Raw genomic sequence first — 22,124 nt, 5'->3', positions numbered from 1 at the left:
ACCCCCCCGTCTGACACTGACCCCCAACAGACTCTCCGACACTGATCCCCCCCGACACTGACCCCCCCGACACTGACCCCCCCAACACTGACCCCCCCGTCCGACACTGACCCCCAACAGACTCTCCGACACTGACCCCCCCGACACTGATCCCCCCGTCCGACACTGACCCCCAACAGACTCTCCGACACTGACCACCCCGACACTGACACCCCCGTCCGACACTGACCCCCAACAGACTCTCCGACACTGACCCCCAACAGACTCTCCGACACTGACCCCCCCGACACTGACACCCCCGTCCGACACTGACCCCCAACAGACTCTCCGACACTGACGCCCCCCAACATTGACCCCCCTGTCTGACACTGACCCCCAACAGACTCTCCGACACTGATCCCCGACACTCACCCCCCCGTCCGACACTGACCCCCAACAGACTCTCCGACACTGACGCCCCCCAACACTGACCCCCCTGTCTGACACTGACCCCCAACAGACTCTCCGACACTGATCCCCGACACTGACCCCCCCGTCCGACACTGACCCCCAACAGACTCTCTGACACTGACACCCGACACTGACCCCCCCCGACACTGACCCCCAACAGACTCTCCGACACTGACCCCCCCCGCCGATACAGTGACCCCTGACAGACTTTCCGACAATGACCTCCCCCGACACTGAACCCCCCCCCGGCACTGACCCCTGACAGACTCTCTGACACTGACCCCCCGACACTGACCCCCCCGACACTGAGCTCCTTGACACTGACCCCCCGACACTGACCCCCCCGACACTGATCCCCCCGACACTGATCCCCCCGACATTGATCCCCCCGACACTGATCCCCCCGACACTGATCCCCCCGACACTGACCCCCCGACACTGACCCCCCCGACACTGACCCCCCCGACACTGATCCCCCCGACACTGATCCCCCCGACACTGATCCCCCCGACACTGACCCCACCGACACTGATCCCCCCGACACTGATCCCCCCGACACTGACCCCCCCGACACTGACCCCCCCGACAACTGATCCCCCCGACACTGACCCCCCCGACACTGACCCCCCCGACACTGACCCCCCCGACACTGACCCCCCCCGACACTGACCCCCCGACACTGACCCCCCCGACAACTGACCCCCCCCAACACTGATCCCCCCGACACTGATCCCCACGACACTGATCCCCCCGACACTGACCCCACTCCCCCGACACTGACCCCCCTGACACTGACCCCCCCGACACTGACCCCCCCGACACTGATCCCCCCAACACTGATCCCCCCGACAACTGATCCCCCCGACATTGATCCCCCCGACATTGATCCCCCCGACACTGACCACCACCGACACTGACCCCCCCGACACTGATCCCCCCAACACTGATCCCCCCGACACTGACCCCCTCCCCGACAACTGACCCCCCCGCCACTGACCCCCCCGACACTGACCCCCCCAACACTGACCCCCCCGACACTGACCCCCCCGACACTGATCCCCCCGACACTGATCCCCCCGACACTGATCCCCCTCGACACTGATCCCCCCGACATTGATCCCCCCGACATTGATCCCCCCGACACTGACCACCACCGACACTGACCCCCCCGACACTGATCCCCCCGACACTGATCCCCCCGACACTGATCCCCCCGACACTGATCCCCCCGACACTGATCCCCCCGACACTGACCCCCCCGACACTGATCCCCCCGACACTGACCCCCTGACACTGACCCCCCGACACTGACCCCCCGGACACTGATCCCCCCGACACTGACCCCCCCGACAACTGATCCCCCCCGACACTGATCCCCCCGACATTGATCCCCCCGACACTGATCCCCCCGATGCTGACCCCCCCCGACACTGATCCCCACGACACTGACCCCCCCTGACACTGACCCCGCCCGACACTGACCCCCCCGACACTGACCCCACTCCCCCGACACTGATCCCCCCGACACTGACCACCCCGACACTGACCCCCCACGACACTGACCCCCCCAACACTGATCCCCCCGACACTGATCCCCCTGACACTGTCCCCCCCGACACTGACCCCCCCCACGACACTGATCCCCCCGACACTGACCCCCCCGACACTGACCCCCCCCAACACTGATCCCCCCGACACTGATCCCCACAACACTGACCCCCCCGACACTGACCCCACTCCCCTGACACTGACCCCCCCGACACTGACCCCACCGACACTGACCCCCCCGATACTGATCCCCCCGACACTGATCCCCCCGACACTGACCCCCCCCACGACACTGACCCCCCCGACACTGACCCCCCCGACACTGACCCCCCCGACACTGACCCCCCCAACACTGACCCCCCCGACACTGACCCCACTCCCCTGACACTGACCCCCCCGACACTGACCCCACCGACACTGACCCCCCCGATACTGATCCCCCCAACACTGACCCCCCCCGACACTGATCCCCCCAACACTGACCCCTCCTGACACTGATCCCCGCAACACTGACCCCACTCCCCTGACACTGACCCCCCCGACACTGACCCCACCGACACTGACCCCCCCGATACTGATCCCCCCAACACTGACCCCCCCCTGACACTGATCCCCCCAACACTGACCCCTCCTGACACTGATCCCCCCAACACTGATCCCCCCGACACTGATCCCCCCGACACTGACCCCCCGACACTGACCCCCCCGACACTGACCCCCCCGACATTGACCCCCCCGACACTGACCCCCCAACACTGATCTCCCCGACACTGATCCCCCCGAGACTGACCCCCCTGACACTGACCCCCCTGACACTGACCCCCCCGACACTGACCCCCCCGACACTGACCCCCCGACACAGATCCCCCCCCCCCCCCCCCCCCCCCCCCCCCCCCCCCCCCCCCCCCCCCCCCCCCCCCCCCCCCCCCCCCCCCCCCCCCCCCAACACTGATTCCCCCGACACTGACCCCCCCGACACTGATCCCCCCAACACTGACCCCCCCTGACACTGACCCCCCCAACATTGACCCCCCCAACACTGACCCCCCCCAACACTGATCCCCCCAACACTGATCCCCCCGACACTGAATCCCCCCGACACTGATTCCCCCCGACACTGACCCCCCCGACACTGACCCCCCCACGACACTGATCCCCCCGACACTGACCCCCCCGACACTGACCCCCCCGACACTGACCACCCCGACACTGACCCCCCCAACACTGACCCCCCCAACACTGATACCCCCAACACTGATTCCCCCGACACTGACCCCCCCGACACTGATCCCCCCAACACTGACCCCCCCTGACACTGACCCCCCCAACATTGACCCCCCCAACACTGACCCCCCCCAACACTGATCCCCCCAACACTGATCCCCCCGACACTGAATCCCCCCGACACTGATTCCCCCCGACACTGACCCCCCCGACACTGACCCCCCCACGACACTGACCCCCCCGACACTGACCCCCCCGACACTGACCCCCCCGACACTGACCCCCCCCAACACTGATCCCCCCGACACTGATCCCCACGACACTGACCCCCCCGACACTGACCCCACTCCCCCGACAGTGATCCCCCCGACTCTGACCCCCCGACACTGACCCCCCCGACACTGACCCCCCCGATACTGACCCCCCCAACACTGACCCCCCCAACACTGATCACCCCAACACTGACCCCGCCCCGACACTGACCCCCCCAACACTGACCCCCCCAACACTGACCCCCCCTGACACTGATCCCCCCAACACTGATCCCCCCGACACTGATCCCCCCGACACTGACCCCCCCGACACTGACCCCCCCCCACGACACTGATCCCGCCGACACTGATTCCCCCGACACTGACCCCACCGACACTGACACCCCCCCCGACACTGATCCCCACGACACTGACCCCCCCGACACTGATCCCCACGACACTGACCCCCGACACTGATCCCCCCGACACTGATCCCCCCGACACTGATCCCCCCCAGCACTGACCCCCCCGACACTGACCCCACTCCCCCGACACTGACCCCCCGACACTGACCCCCCCGACACTGACCCACCCGACACTGACCCCCCCAACACTGATCCCCCCGACACTGACCACCCCGACACTGACCCCCCCAACACTGACCCCCCCAACACTGACCCCCCCAACACTGATACCCCCAACACTGATTCCCCCGACACTGACCCCCCCGACACTGATCCCCCCAACACTGACCCCCCCTGACACTGACCCCCCCAACACTGACCCCCCCAACACTGACCCCCCCTGACACTGATCCCCCCAACACTGATCCCCCCGACACTGAATCCCCCCGACACTGATTCCCCCCGACACTGACCCCCCCGACACTGACCCCCCCACGACACTGATCCCCCCGACACTGACCCCCCCGACACTGACCCCCCCGACACTGACCCCCCCCAACACTGATCCCCCCGACACTGATCCCCACGACACTGACCCCCCCGACACTGACCCCACTCCCCCGACAGTGATCCCCCCGACTCTGACCCCCCGACACTGACCCCCCCGACACTGACCCCCCCGACACTGACCCCCCCAACACTGACCCCCCCAACACTGATCACCCCAACACTGACCCCCCCCTGACACTGACCCCCCCAACACTGACCCCCCCGACACTGATCCCCCCAACACTGATCCCCCCGACACTGATCCCCCCGACACTGACCCCCCCGACACTGACCCCCCCGACACTGACCCCCCCCCACGACACTGATCCCGCCGACACTGATTCCCCCGACACTGACACCCCCCCGACACTGATCGCCCCGACACTGATCGCCCCGACACTGACCCCCCCGACACTGACCCCCCCGACACTGACCCCCCCGACACTGACCCCCCTGACACTGACCCCCCCGACACTGATCTCCCCGACACTGATCTCCCCGACACGGCCCCCCCCAGCACTGATCCCCCCAACACTGACCCCCCCGACACTGACCCCCCCGACACTGATCCCCCCGACACTGACCCCCCCGACACTGACCCCCCCAACACTGACCCCCCCGAGACTGATCTCCCCGAGACTGATCTCCCCGACACTGACCCCCCCGACACTGACCCCCCCGACACTGACCCCCCCCAGCACTGATCCCCCCAACACTGATCCCCCCGACACTGATCCCCCCGACACTGACCCCCCCGACACTGACCCCCCCGAGACTGATCTCCCCGAGACTGATCTCCCCGACACTGACCCCCCCGACACTGACCCCCCCGACACTGACCCCCCCGACACTGACCCCCCCGACACTGACCCCCCCGACACTGATCCCTCCAATACTGACCGCCCCTGACACTGACCCCCCTGACACTGACCCCCCGACACTGACCCCCCAATGACACTGACCCCCCCCGACACTGACCCCCCACCCCGACACTGTCGCCCCCCAACACTGACCCCCCTACCCCAACACTGATCCCCCCGACACTGACCCCCCCGACACTGACCCCCCCGACACTGACCCCCCGACTCTGATCCCCCCGACACTGACCCCCCCGACACTGACCCCCCTGATCCTGACCCCCCCGACGCTGACCCCCCTACACTGACCCCCCTACACTGACCCCCTGACACTGACCCCCTGACACTGACCCCCACTGACACTGACCCCCCGACACTGACCTCCTCTGACACTGACCCCCCCTCCCCCGACACTGACCCCCCGACACTGACCCCCCTCGTCCGACACTGACCCCTCGACACTGACCCCCCCCGACACTGATCCCCCCGACACTAACCCCCCTCCCCTAACACTGACCCCCCCTGACACTGACCCCCCGACACTGACCCCTCCCCCCCCCCGACACTGACCCCTCCCCCTCCCCCAACACTGCCATAACAAGGATTATTCATGAACAACACTGTCTTCTCTGGGGTAACACTGCTCCCCTGACCCTAACTCCAGATCCTGTCCCCAAAGGGTCACATTCCCGAAGTCTGTCAGCCTGCCCCAAGACAGTGCTCTCTACATGAGGCATCAGTTCAGCCCAGCCTCTGACATTAGCCCACATCAGGGTAATTAGCCCCAGACACAACCAAACACACTCTCTCTAAAATAAAGCTGAGTCTACTCCTTTAAACTGAAAGTAAAGCTCTCTCTACACTGTCCCCCATCAAACACTCCCAGGACAGGGACAGCATGGGGTTAGATACAGAGTAAAGCTCCCTCTACACTGTCCCGCCCCATCCAAGGGACAGGGACAGCACGGGGTTAGATACAGAGTAAAGCTTCCTCTACACTGTCCCCCCCCCCATCCCAGGGACAGGGACAGCACGGGGTTAGATACAGAGTAAAGCTCACTCTATACTGTCCACCCCCATCCCAGGGACAGAGACAGCACGGGGTTAGATACAGAGTAAAGATCCCTCTACACTGTCCCACCCATCAAACACTCCCAGGACAAGGACAGCACGGGGTTAGATACAGAGTAAAGCTCCCTCTACACTGTCCCCCCATCCCAGGGACAGCACGGGGTTAGATACAGAGTAAAACTCCTACTACACTGTCCATCCCCTCAAACACTCCCAGGACTTTGTTCAAACTCTCTCTCACTCTCTCCCCCACACTCCCTGTCTCTCTCACTCTCTCTCCCCCTCCCTCCTTCTCTCACTCTCTCTCGCTCTCTATCACTCTGTCTCCCCCCCCACTCTCTCTCACTCTCTCTTGCTCTCTCTCCCCCTCCCTCCCTCTCTCACTCTCTCTCCCCCTCCCTCCCTCCCTCTCTCACTCTCTCTCGCTCTCTCTCACTCTCTCTCCCCCCCCACTCTCTCTCACTCTCTCTTGCTCTCTCTCCCCCTCCCTCCCTCTCTCACTCTCTCTCCCCCTCCCTCCCTTCCTCTGTCACTCTCTCTCCCTCTCTCTCCCTCTCCCTCCCTTCCTCTCTCACTCTCTCTCGCTCTCTCTCACTCTCTCCCCCTCCCTCCCTCACTCTCTCTCGCTCTCTCTCCCCCTCCCTCACTCTCTCTCATTCTCTCTCACTCTCTCTCCCCCTCCCTCCCTCCCTCTCTCACTCTCTCTCCCCCTCCCTCCCTCCCTCTCTCACTCTCTCTCCCCCCTCCCTCTCACTCTCTCTCCCCCACCCTCCCTCTCTCTCTCGCTCTCTCTCCCCCTCCCTCCCTCCCTCTCTCACTCTCTCTCCCCCACCCTCCCTCCCTCTCTCGCTCTCTCTCCCCCTCCCTCCCTCCCTCTCTCGCTCTCTCTCCCCCTCCCTCCCTCCCTCTCTCGCTCTCTCTCCCCCTCCCTCCCTCTCTCTCTCGCTCTCTCTCCCCCTCCCTCCCTCCCTCTCTCGCTCTCTCTCCCCCACCCTCCCTCCCTCTCTCGCTCTCTCTCCCCCTCCCTCCCTCCCTCTCTCGCTCTCTCTCCCCCTCCCTCCCTCCCTCTCTCACTCTCTCTCTCCCCCGCCCTCCCTCTCTCTCTCACTCTCTCTCCCCCTCCCTCCCTCTCTCTCTCACTCTCTCTCCCCCTCCCTCCCTCCCTCTCTCGCTCTCTCTCCCCCTCCCTCCCTCCCTCTCTCGCTCTCTCTCCCCCACCCTCCCTCCCTCTCTCGCTCTCTCTCCCCCTCCCTCCCTCCCTCTCTCGCTCTCTCTCCCCCTCCCTCCCTCCCTCTCTCACTCTCTCTCTCCCCCGCCCTCCCTCTCTCTCTCACTCTCTCTCCCCCTCCCTCCCTCTCTCTCTCACTCTCTCTCCCCCTCCCTCCCTCCCTCTCTCGCTCTCTCTCCCCCTCCCTCCCTCCCTCTCTCTCTCTCTCTCCCCCCCCCCCCCCCTCACTCTCTCCCCTCGTGTTGCCGGATGTGTTCTGTCAGTTATTTTGTGGTGAATTAAACGGAAGTGACCGTTTTCTGCTCACATTGCTTTCTGCTCCACCCGAAAGCTGCAGATTCTTCTGCAAAGTCTCAGAGGCTCCAGTAAAGGGTCAGTTGCAGTGAAATCACACAGTTGGAGGCTGGAGGGGGAGTGTCCCCCCTCAGTCAGACTGATTCCACCTGCTCTCATTTCACCTCCGTCCTCAATCTCCTCATGATCCTCCCTCAATCTCCTCATGATCCTCCCTCAATCTCCTCATGATCCTCCCTCAATCTCCTCACCTTGTTCAAACTCCTTGCCTCGCTCAAGATTCTCCTCATAATTCTTTCCTCCAAGTTCCTCGCCTCCCCCAAACATCTCACCTCCCTCCTCAAGCTCCTCATTTCCCTCAAAATGCCTACCTCCCTCTTTAATCTTCTCACCTGCCTCTTCAGTCCCCTCACCTCCCTCCTTAAAGTCCTTGTCTCCCTCAATCTCCTCACCTCCTTCATCAAATCCTCACCTCCCTCACCCACTACCTCTCTGCCTTCTCTCGAACTCCATGCCTCACTCTCTCAGTCCCTCCCTCCTCTCTCAAACTCCTCACCTCCTTGGATCCTTCTTCAAACCCCTTCCCTTGAACTCCCTTACTCAATCTCTTTGCCTCCAGCCCTCCCAACCTCATGTTTCCTGATCACCATTCTGTGGGCCTACAGTGTGGGATTTGCTTTCCCCACCATAACGTCCTCCTTCACCATCCAACCCTGCTCCCTTACGGCCTGCACTGGTGGCACCTCCTTGGTTGTGAAATTTTCCTCTTGTTCCCTGAGCCACCTCTACCCCCTCCCACAGCCTCCTGCCAGCTGAGATATTCTGCTGTCCCCCATTCAGGTCTGTTCCTTCTTCCTTTCTTCATTCTTGTTGATCCAAGGACTTTTCTTTTATCTCCAGCGGGGCAAGAACTTTCCAATCCTGCCTGGTCTCAGTGTCCTCTACAGAGCAACAACTTGTTTCATCCTCCTGGTTTGAGTAGCTCTGCCTCCATCCTAAACCAAACGTTTGCACAGAGCCTGGGACCCTGCCCCTTTCTGGAGAGTTCCTGGGGTCCATGAGTGCCTTTTATAAAATTCACTCGTGGGATGTGGGTGTCACTGGCTGGGCTCAGCATTTATTACCCAACTCTAATTGCCTCCCCCCCCCCCCCCCCCACCCCCCCACTCCCCGCGGAGAAGGTGAGGATGAGCCACTTTCTTGAAACACTGCAGGCCATATGATGTCGGGACACACACACACAGAGTGCCGTTAGGGAGGGAGTTCCAGGATTTTGACCCAGCAACACTCAAAGGAACAACTGATACCATTCCAAGTCAGGACGGTGAGTGGCTTGGAAAGGAATGAGTAGATTTTGAGAAGGGAATAATTGCAATTTAACTGCGCAAGGCCCCTTTGGTTAAGAGTCAATATAATATGATAGAAATCTTAACTTAAGATGGAAAGCGATTCTGAGGCTAGGGTCCTGAAGTCCTGAAATGAAAGAGAGAAAAATCCTTTTTAGAAGTATTCCTACAGTGTGGAAACAGGCCCTTCGGCCCAACAAGTCCACACCGACCCTCCAAAGAGTAACCCACCCTGACCCATTCCCCTACATTTACCCCTACTTAGTGCAGCTAAACTACACACCCCTGAACACTATAGGGTGGATTGGCAATGCTAAATTACCCAATGTGCACATCTTTGGACTGTGGGAGGAAACTGGAGCACCCAGAGGAAATCTACGCAGACATGGGGAGAACATGCAAACACCATGCAGACAACTGCCTGAGGTAGGAATTGAACCTAGGTGCCTGGTGCTGTGAGGGAGTAGTGCTAACCGCTGAGCCACCTTGCCATGCAATGGGTTATGAGTAAGGGGACATCACTTAAGGGAATGAGGGTAGACAAACAATGGCAAACATTCAAAGAACACATGAGTGAACTGTAACAAATGTCCAGTCATGTCTGACGCAAAAATGAAACAGGAAAGGTGGCCAAGCCGTGGCTTACAAAGAAAAATTAAAAATAGTATTTTAGACAAAGAAGAGGCATACAAACTGGCCAGAATTTAAACAGCAGTTTTATAAATCAGGAAAGGAGGACAAAGTGATTGATTAAGAAATGGAAAATAGAAAATGAGAGTCAACTAACAGGGAACATAAAAACTGACCATAAAAGAGAATGTGTGTATGTGAGTACGTGAGAGAGTCGGTGTGTGTGACTCTGTGAGGGTCAGTGTGTGTGTTTGTGGGTGTGTGTGTGAGAGAGAAACTGTGTGTGACTATGTGTGAGGGTGAGTGTGTGATAATATGAGTGACTATGTGTGAGGGTGAGTGTGTGTGTGTGTGTGTGTGTATGTGTGTGTGACTACGTGTGAGAGTGAGTGTGTGGGAGTGAGTGTGTAATAGTGAGTGAGTATGTGATAGTGAGTGAGTGACTACGTGTGAGAGTGAGTGTGTGGGAGTGAGTGTGTAATAGTGAGTGAGTATGTGATAGTGAGTGAGTGACTACGTGTGAGAGTGAGTGTGTGGGAGTGAGTGTGTAATAGTGAGTGAGTATGTGATAGTGAGTGAGTGACTACGTGTGAGAGTGAGTGTGTGGGAGTGAGTGTGTAATAGTGAGTGAGTATGTGATAGTGAGTGAGTGACTACGTGTGAGAGTGAGTGTGTTGGAGTGAGTGTGTAATAGTGAGTGAGTGAGTATGTGATAGTGAGTGAGTGACTACGTGTGAGAGTGAGTGTGTGGGAGTGAGTGTGTAATAGTGAGTGAGTATGTGATAGTGAGTGAGTGACTACGTGTGAGAGTGAGTGTGTGGTAGTGAGTGTGTAATAGTGAGTGAGTGAGTATGTGATAGTGAGTGAGTGACTACGTGTGAGAGTGAGTGTGTGGGAGTGAGTGTGTAATAGTGAGTGAGTGAGTATGTAATAGTGAGTGAGTGACTACGTGTGAGAGTGAGTGTGTGGTAGTGAGTGTGTAATAGTGAGTGAGTATGTGATAGTGAGTGAGTGACTACGTGTGAGAGTGAGTGTGTGGGAGTGAGTGTGTAATAGTGAGTGAGTGAGTATGTGATAGTGAGTGAGTGACTATGTGTGAGAGTGAGTGTGTGGGAGTGAGTGTGTAATAGTGAGTGAGTGAGTATGTGATAGTGAGTGAGTGACTACGTGTGAGAGTGAGTGTGTGGGAGTGAGTGTGTAATAGTGAGTGAGTGAGTATGTGATAGTGAGTGAGTGAGAGTGAGTGTGTTGGAGTGAGTGTGTAATAGTGAGTGAGTATGTGATAGTGAGTGAGTGACTACGTGTGAGAGTGAGTGTGTGGGAGTGAGTGTGTAATAGTGAGTGAGTGAGTATGTGATAGTGAGTGAGTGACTACGTGTGAGAGTGAGTGTGTGGGAGTGAGTGTGTAATAGTGAGTGAGTGAGTATGTGATAGTGAGTGAGTGAGAGTGAGTGTGTGGGAGTGATTGTGTAATAGTGAGTGAGTATGTGATAGTGAGTGAGTGAGAGTGAGTGTGTGGGAGTGATTGTGTAATAGTGAGTGAGTATGTGATAGTGAGTGAGTGACTACGTGTGAGAGTGAGTGTGTGGGAGTGAGTGAGTATGTGATAGTGAGTGAGTGACTACGTGTGAGAGTGAGTGTGTAATAGTGAGTGAGTATGTGATAGTGAGTGAGTGACTACGTGTGAGAGTGAGTGTGTGGGAGTGAGTGTGTAATAGTGAGTGAGTGAGTATGTGATAGTGAGTGAGTGACTATGTGTGAGAGTGAGTGTGTGGGAGTGAGTGTGTAATAGTGAGTGAGTGAGTATGTGATAGTGAGTGAGTGACTACGTGTGAGAGTGAGTGTGTGGGAGTGAGTGTGTAATAGTGAGTGAGTGAGTATGTGATAGTGAGTGAGTGACTATGTGTGAGAGTGAGTGTGTGGGAGTGAGTGTGTAATAGTGAGTGAGTGAGTATGTGATAGTGAGTGAGTGACTACGTGTGAGAGTGAGTGTGTGGGAGTGAGTGTGTAATAGTGAGTGAGTGAGTATGTGATAGTGAGTGAGTGACTATATGTGAGAGTGAGTGTGTGGGAGTGAGTGTGTAATAGTGAGTGAGTGAGTATGTGATAGTGAGTGAGTGACTACGTGTGAGAGTGAGTGTGTGGGAGTGAGTGTGTAATAGTGAGTGAGTGAGTATGTGATAGTGAGTGAGTGACTACGTGTGAGAGTGAGTGTGTGAGAGTGACTGTGTGACTGTGTAAGAGTGTATGACGTGTGACTGTATGTGTGTGTTTAGGAGTGGGTTTGTGTCTGTGTGGTGTGTGTGTGTCTCTGTGTGTGTGTGTCTGTGTGTGAATGTCTCTGTGTGTGTCTGTGTCTGTGTGTGTGTGTCTGTGTCTGTGTGTGTGTGTCTGTGTCTGTGTGGTGTGTGTGTGTGTGTGTGTGTGTGTCTCTGTGTGTGTGTGTCTGTGTGTATGTGTGTGTGTGTGTCTGTGTGTGTGTGTGTGTCTGTGTCTGTGTCTGTGTGGTGTGTGTGTGTCTGTGTCTGTGTGTATGTGTGTGTGTCTCTGTGTGTGTGTGTCTGTGTGTGTGTGTGTGTGTATGTGTCTGTGTGTGTGTGTGTATGTGTCTGTGTGTGTGTGTCTCTGTGTGTCTGTGTGTATGTGTGTGTGTGTCTCTGTGTGTGTGTGTGTGTGTCTCTGTGTGTCTGTGTGTATGTGTGTGTGTGTCTCTGTGTGTGTGTGTCTGTGTGTGTGTGTGTGTGTCTCTGTGTGTGTGTGTGTGTGTCTGTGTGTGTGTGTCTGTGTCTGTGTGTGTGTGTCTCTGTGTGTCTGTGTGTATGTGTGTGTGTGTCTCTGTGTGTGTGTGTGTGTGTGTCTGTGTGTGTCTGTGTGTGTGTGTGTCTCTGGCTATAGCAGAAATGCTATAAGCATCATCTCCCTGAAGTGAGCTACAAGAACAGACTCAGGGTATGTTTGATTTGAACTTTATTGGAAAATAATAAAGTAAAGATCCTCAAAGGCTGTCTACAGATGAGTAAGCTCAAACCAATCTGGCACTAACTCTCCCCAAGGTGGGAGATCTAGTCACCCCTAAAATAAATCTAAATGTTAGCTTACAGCACCTCCATCCTCTCTCCTTGGAGTACGAGGACTGACTGTGCCTGGGGTATGGGGGAGGGGGACACTGACTGTCCCCGGGATACGGGGGGGGGGGGGGAACACTGACTCTCCCCGGGGTTTAGAGCAGATAGACAGTGTTTCTCAGGATCTGGCAAAAAACTTTCTGTCTGACATGTGAAAATCCACCAACATAAATGGACACAGAAGAAGAAAGAGCTACAGGAGGAAGCCATTCAGCCCCCTCCTCCAGGCTGTTACACACACGAACAGGAGGAGACCATTCAGCCCCCTCCTCCAGGCTGTTACACACACGGACAGGAGGAGGCCATTCAGCCCAGAAAGACTTCTGCATTGAAGTTGAAAGCGTATTCTTGAGACGATCTCCCCTTTCCCCAACAGGTGAAGAGGGTTCTGGTGTCAGGAATGGGGCATGGGGAGGTGGGAATGTGTTGGGGAAGAAACCAGAAAGGGCACAGAGACATGAGGCTCTCAGAAAGCAGTCTTAGGAGCCTCTGACTCTGGTATCACCCCCTGGGAAATGTCGAGGGGTGAGTCAGGAGGAGGCAGCTCATTGGCAGGAGCCACACCATTCTCATTCTTGGAGACTGTGTTGTTTAGCTGCGAGGGTGCATCCTGTGAAGCTGTACTTCCTGAGCTCAGGCCATTGGACAGGAGAGGTTCCTGCACATCCAGTTCCAGGTCTGGACCCTTTTCCACATCAATTCCCTGGAGAACTGATGACGTCTGGGCCATGGACTTCCTTTTGAAGGTTGACAGGGAGAGGCGTTTGGAGCTCAAATCCTCATCCTTTTTGTCCTCAGCTGCCTCATTGGGCTCTCCATCCTCAGGGAGTGTGACTTTTCCTGCCCACGTATCGTGTGTTTTCTTCTTCCTCTTCCCAGCCTGGAGCACAAAGGCCTGTGAGTGCCCCCTCTTCCTCCTGGCCAACAAATAGATGATGAAGATGATGATAATAAAGGCGAGGACCAATATCAGAGGGATGATCATGTATGGACTGATGGTTCTCGATTGCGTAGGTGGAGAGGCAGACTGCGAGGTGACTGCACTGGTAGCAGGGCTATGGCTGGAGGAATCAAAGACCAGAGAGCTGCTTGTTAGAGTCGAAGATTCGATGATAGTGGAGGGACTGGGCTGAGTCGAAGATTCGATGATAGTGGAGGGATTGGCTTGAGTCGAAGATTCGATGATAGTGGAGGGATTGGCTTGAGTCGAAGATTCGATGATAGTGGAGGGATTGGCTTGAGTCGAAGATTCGATGATAGTGGAGGGATTGGCTTGAGTCGAAGATTCGATGATAGTGGAGGGATTGGCTTGAGTCGAAGATTCGATGATAGTGGAGGGATTGGCTTGAGTTGAAGGTTTGAAGACTGGAAATGTACTGGATTGAGTTGTTGACTCACTCAGTTGAGTCATCGAGGTGATGGCTACAGTCCTGCCTGATGAAAAGTCCGAAGTGAGGATTTGTGGGGAGCTTGTGCTGCTGCTGCTGCTGCTGGTCTGCTTAAAGGGACTGAAGTCATCAACTGTTGAAGATCTCACTTCCTCACTGATGTAGACATCTTGTCCAGTTAGGGAAGAAATAGGTGGGCTGGAAGCACTTGCAAGAGGGATCAATGCATCCAAACTTGTGGAAGCCATCAACATCATTTGGCTATGAGATAGGGGCTGAGCAGAATTTGATGCCATCATGGCAGATTCAGGAGATGTTGAAACAGGCGATGCAATGACCCCATTCTGACTCGAAGACAATGAAAGAAGATTTGGAAAGAGTCCAAGCAAGAGGAGAACGCAATGATATGGCATGATGGGACATCGATGAGGGCCACGACACAGCAGACTGTAAAATTTTAACCTTGTAAAACCCTTCGGAAACGGCTGGAGCTGCAGAGAGAATGCAGAGCATAAGGATGATCAAGAGACACGGAAAGAAACTGCAAAATAAAATCTCCACCCTTTATTGGAACAATCTGAAATATGCCTCACTGTAACACAAATAGAGCCCACGCACTTCACTGTACCACCCTGATATACCCCACAACCCTCACTGTAACACCCTGATATACCCCACACCCCTCACTGTAACACCCTGATATACCCCACACCCCTCACTGTAACACCCTGATATACCCCACACCCCTCACTGTAACACACTGATATACCCCACACCCCTCACTGTAACACCCTGATATATCCCACACCCCTCACTGTAACACCCTGATATACCCCACACCCCTCACTGTAACACACTGATATACCCCACACCCCTCACTGTAACACCCTGATATACCCCACACCCCTCACTGTAACACACTGATATACCCCACACCCCTCACTGTAACACCCTGATATACCCCACACCCCTCACTGTAACACCCTGATATACCCCACACCCCTCACTGTAACACCCTGATATACCCCACACCCCTCACTGTAACACCCTGATATATCCCACACCCCTCACTGTAACACCCTGATATACCCCACACCCCTCACTGTAACACCCTGATATACCCCACACCCCTCACTGTCACACCCTGATATACCCCACACCCCTCACTGTAACACCCTGATATACCCCACACCCCTCACTGTAACACCCTGATATACCCCACACCCCTCACTGTAACACCCTGATATACCCCACACCCCTCACTGTAACACACTGATATACCCCACACCCCTCACTGTCACACCCTGATATACCCCACACCCCTCACTGTAACACCCTGATATACCCCACACCCCTCACTGTAACACACTGATATACCCCACACCCCTCACTGTAACATAGATAGAGCCCACACCCCTCACTGTAACACCCTGATATACGCCACACCCCTCACTGTAACACCCTGATATACCCCACACCCCTCACTGTAACGCACTGATATACCCCACACCCCTCACTGTAACATAGATAGAGCCCACACCCCTCACTGTAACACCCTGATATACCCCATACCCCTCACTGTAACACACTGATATACCCCACACCCCTCACTGTAACACACAGATATACACCACACCCCTCACTGGAACACACTGATATATCCCACACCCCTCACTGAAACACACAGATATACACCACACCCCTCACTGGAACACACTGATATATCCCACACCCCTCACTGTAACACACTGATATACACCACACCCTTCACTGTAACACCCTGATATACACCAACCCCCTCACTGTAACACACTGATATACCCCACACCCCTTACTGTAACACCCTGATATGCCCCACACCCCTCGCTGTAACATAGATAGAGCCCACACCCCTCACTGTAACACTCTGATATACCCCATACTCCTCACGGTAACACACTGATATACCCCACACCCCTCACTGTAACACTCTGATATACCCCATACTCCTCACGGTAACACACTGATATACCCCACACCCCTCACTGTAACACCCTGATATACCCCACACCTCTCACTGTAACACACTGATATACCCCACACCCCTCACTGTCACACACTGATATACCCCAGACCCCTCACTGTAACATGCTGATATACCCCACACCACTCACTGTAACACACTGATATACCCCACACCCCTCACTGTAACACCCTAATGTACCCCACACCCCTCACTGTAACACCCTGATATACCCCACACCCCTCACTGTAATAGGCTGATATACCCCACACACCTCACTGTAACACCCTGATATACCCCACACCCCTCACTGTAACACACTGATATATCCCACACCCCTCACTGTAACACACTGATATACACCACACCCCTCACTGTAACACACTGATAAACCCCACATCCCTCACTGTAACACCCTGATATACCCCACACCCCTCACTGTAACATCCTGATATACCCCACATCCCTCACTGCAACACACTGATATACGCCACACCCCTCACTGTAACACACTAATATACCCCACACCCCTCACTGTAACACACTGATATACCCCACACCCATCACTGTAACACACTGATATATCCCACACCCCTCACTGTAACACACTGATATACCCCACACCCCTCACTGTGACACACTGATATACCGCACACCCCTCACTGTAACACACTGATATACCCCACACCCCTCACTGTAACACACTGATATACCCCATACCCCTCACTGTAACACCCTGATATTGCCCACACCCCCTCACTGTAACACACTGATATACCCCACACCCCTCACTGTAACACCCTGATATACCCCACACCCCTCACTGTAACACCCTGATATACCCCACACCCCTCACTGTAACACCCTGATATACCCCACAACCCTCACTGTAACATCCTGATATACCTCACACCCCTCACTGCAACACACTGATATACGCCACACCCCTCACTGTAACACACTGATATACCCCACACCCCTCACTGTAACACACTGATATACCCCACACCCCTCACTGTAACACCCTGATATACCCCAGAACACTCACAGTAACACCCTGATATGCCCCAGACCCCTCACTGTAACACACTGATATACACTACACCCCACAATGTAACGCACTGATATACCCCACCACCCTCACTATAACAATCTGATATACCCCACATCCCCTACTGTAACACCCTGATATACCCCACACCCCTCACTGTAACACACAGATATACCCCATACCCCTCACTGTAACACACTGATATACCCCACCCCCCACACTGTAACACCCTGATATACCCCACACCCCTCACGGTAACACCCTGATATACCCCACACCCCTCACTGTAACACACTGATATACCCCACACCCCTCACTGTAACACACTAATATACCCCACACCCCTCACTGTAACACACTGATATCTCCCACACCCCTCACTGTAACACACTGATATCCCCCACACCCCTCACTGTAACACCCTGATATACCCCACACCCCTCACTGTAACACACTGATATACCCCACCCCCCTCACTGTAACACCCTGATATACCCCATACCCCTCACTGTAACACACTGATATACCCCACCCCCCTCACTGTAACACCCTGATATACCCCACACCCCTCACTGTAACACCCTGATATACCCCACACCCCTCACTGTAACACACTGATATACCCCACACCCCTCACTGTAACACACTAATATACCCCACACCCCTCACTGTAACACCCTGATATACCCCACACCCCTCACTGTAACACCCTGATATATCCCACACCCCTCACTGTAACACACTGATAGACCCCACACCCTCGGCTGTAACACACTGATATACCCCTTCACCCCTCACTGTAACACACTGATATACCCCACACCCCTCACTGAAACACACAGATATATCCCACACCCCTCTCTGAAACACACAGATATACACCACACCCCTCACTGGAACACACTGATATATCCCACACCCCTCACTGTAACACACTGATATACACCACACCCCTCACTGTAACACCCTGATATACCCCACCCCCCTCACTGTAACACGCTGATATACCCCACACCCCTCACTGTAACACACTGATATACCCCACACCCCTTACTGTAACACACTGATATACCCCACACCCCTCGCTGTAACATAGATAGAGCCCACACCCCTCACTGTAACACTCTGATATACCCCATACTCCTCACGGTAACACACTGATATACCCCACACCCCTCACTGTAACACCCTGATATACCCCACACCCCTCACTGTAACACACTGATATACCCCACACCCCTCACTGTCACACACTGATATACCCCAGACCCCGCACTGTAACATGCTGATATACCCCACACCACTCACTGTAACACACTGATATATCCCACACCCCTCACTGTAACACCCTGATATATCCCAAGCCCCTCACTGTAACACACTGATATACCCCACACCCCTCACTGTAACACCCTGATATACCCCACACCCCTCACTGTAACACACTGATATACCCCACACCCCTCACTGTAACACCCTAATGTACCCCACACCCCTCACTGTAACACCCTGATATACCCCACACCCCTCACTGTAATAGGCTGATATACCCCACACACCTCACTGTAACACCCTGATATACCCCACACCCCTCACTGTAACACACTGATATATCCCACACCCCTCACTGTAACACACTGATATACCCCACACCCCTCACTGTAACACACTGATAAACCCCACATCCCTCACTGTAACACCCTGATATTGCCCACACCCCCTCACTGTAACACCCTGATATACCCCACACCCCTCACTGTAACATCCTGATATACCCCACATCCCTCACTGCAACACACTGATATACGCCACACCCCTCACTGTAACACACTGATATACCCCACACCCCTCACTGTAACACACTGATATACCCCACACCCATCACTGTAACACACTGATATATCCCACACCCCTCACTGTAACACACTGATATACCCCACACCCCTCACTGTGACACACTGATATACCGCACACCCCTCACTATAACACACTGATATACCCCACACCCCTCACTGTAACACACTGATATACCCCACACCCCTCACTGTAACACCCTGATATTGCCCACACCCCCTCACTGTAACACCCTGATATACCCCACACCCCTCACTGTAACACCCTGATATACCCCACACCCCTCACTGTAACATCCTGATATACCTCACACCCCTCACTGCAACACACTGATATACACCACACCCCTCACTGTAACACACTGATATACCCAACACCCCTCACTGTAACACACTGATATACCCCACACCCCTCATGTAACACCCTGATATACCCCAGACCACTCACAGTAACACCCTGATATACCCCACACCCCTCACTGTAACACACTGATATACACCACACCCCACAATGTAACGCACTGATATACACCACCCCCCTCACTATAACAATCTGATATACCCCACATCCCCTACTGTAACACCCTGATATACCCCACACCCCTCACTGTAACACACAGATATACCCCACACCCCTCACTGTAACACCCTGATATACCCCATACCCCTCACTGTAACACACTGATATACCCCACCCCCCTCACTGTAACACCCTGATATACCCCACACCCCTCACTGTAACACCCTGATATACCCCACACCCCTCGCTGTAACACACTGATATACCCCACACCCCTCACTGTAACACACTAATATACCCCACACCCCTCACTGTAACACACTGATATCTCCCACACCCCTCACTGTAACACACTGATATACCCCACACCCCTCACTGTAACACACTGATATACCCCACACCCCTCACTGTAACACACTGATATACCCCCACACCCCTCACTGTAACACCCTGATATACCCCACACCCCTCACTGTAACACACTGATATACCCCACACCCCTCACTGTAACACACTAATATACCCCACACCCCTCACTGTAACACCCTGATATACCCCACACCCCTCACTGTAACACCCTGATATATCCCACACCCCTCACTGTAACACCCTGATATATCCCACACCCCTCACTGTAACACCCTGATATATCCCACACCCCTCACTGTAACACCCTGATATATCCCACACCCCTCACTGTAACACACTGATAGACCCCACACCCTCGGCTGTAACACACTGATATACCCCTTCACCCCTCACTGTAACACATGATATACCCCACACCCCTCACTGAAACACCCTGATATACCCCTCACCCCTCACTGTAACACACTGATATACCCCACACCCCTCTCTGAAAGACCCTGATAAACCCCTCACCACTCACTGTGATACCCTGATATACCCCCCACCCCCCACTGTAAAACACTGATATACACCACATCCCTCACTGTAACACTGATATATGCCACATCCCTCACTGTAATACCCTGATATACCCCACACTCCTCACTGTAACACTGATATATGCCACATCCCTCACTGTAACACACTGATAGACCCCACACCCTCGGGTGTAACACACTGATATATCCCTCACCCCTCACTGTAACACACTGATATACCCCACACCCCTCACTGAAACACCCTGATATACCCCTCACCCCTCACTGTCACACACTGATATACCCCACACCCCTCACTGAAAGACCCTGATATACCCCACACCCCTCACTGAAACACCCTGATATACCCCTCACCCCTCATTGTAAAACACTGATATACACCCCACCCCACACTGTAACACCCTGATATACACTTCAGCCCACATTGTAACACCCTGATATACCCCACACCTTCACTGTAATGCACTGATATAGACCACACATCTCACTTTAACACCCTGATATACCTCACACCCCTCACTGTAACACCCTGATATAACCCACACCCCTCACTGTAACACTCTGATATACCCCTCACCCCTCACTGTAACACACTGATATACCCCACACCCCTCACTGAAACACCCTGATATACCCCACACCACTCAATCTACACACTGATATACCCCACACCCCTCACTGAAACACCCTGATATACCCCACAGTCCTCACTGTAACACACTGATATACCCCACACCCCTCACTGTAACACACTGATATATCCCACACCCCTCACTGTAACACACTGATATACCCCACACCCCTCACTGTAAGACACTGATATATCCCACACCCCTCACTGTAACACACTGATATACCCCACACCCCTCACTGTAACACACTGATATATCCCACACCCCTCACTGTAAGACACTGATATACCCCTCACTGTAACACACTGATATACCCCACACCCCTTACTGTCACACCCTGATATACCCCACACCCCTCACTGTAACACACTGATATACCCCACACCCCTCACTGTAACACACTGATATCCCCCACACCCCTCACTGTAATACACTGATATATCCCACACCCCTCACTGTAACACACTGATATACCCCACACCCCTCACTGTAACACACTGATATCCCCCACACCCCTCACTGTAACACACTGATATCCCCCACACCCCTCACTGTAACACACTGATATACCCCACACCCCTCACTGTAACACACTGATATATCCCAGACCACTCACTGTAACACACTGATATACCCCACACCCCTCACTGTAACACACTGATATATCCCAGACCCCTCACTGTAACACACTGATATACCCCACACCCCTCACTGTAACACACTTATATATCCCAGACCACTCACTGTAACACACTGATATCCCCCACACCCCTCACTGTAACACACTGATATA

At 54.9% G+C, this 22,124-nt stretch overlaps 1 protein-coding gene across 2 annotated transcripts in view; it reads right to left on the bottom strand.

Annotated features, from left to right (window-relative positions):
* Positions 1–12,802: 12,802 nt before the first annotated feature.
* Positions 12,803–22,124, bottom strand: part of LOC140473438 (uncharacterized) — a 50,477-nt gene continuing 41,155 nt past the window's right edge. For both annotated transcript variants that reach the window (XM_072567604.1, XM_072567605.1), the window contains exon 2: positions 12,803–14,856. In XM_072567604.1, the coding sequence (XP_072423705.1) occupies positions 13,444–14,778 (1,335 nt within the window). In that variant the 5' untranslated portion in view covers positions 14,779–14,856 and the 3' untranslated portion in view covers positions 12,803–13,443. The remainder of the gene's footprint in view (positions 14,857–22,124) is intronic.

The sequence above is a fragment of the Chiloscyllium punctatum genome, unplaced genomic scaffold (assembly GCF_047496795.1).
Source record: "Chiloscyllium punctatum isolate Juve2018m unplaced genomic scaffold, sChiPun1.3 scaffold_605, whole genome shotgun sequence".
NCBI lineage: Eukaryota > Metazoa > Chordata > Chondrichthyes > Orectolobiformes > Hemiscylliidae > Chiloscyllium > Chiloscyllium punctatum.
Note: the sequence above shows the minus strand (reverse complement) of the source record. Positions and strands in the feature narration are given on the sequence as shown.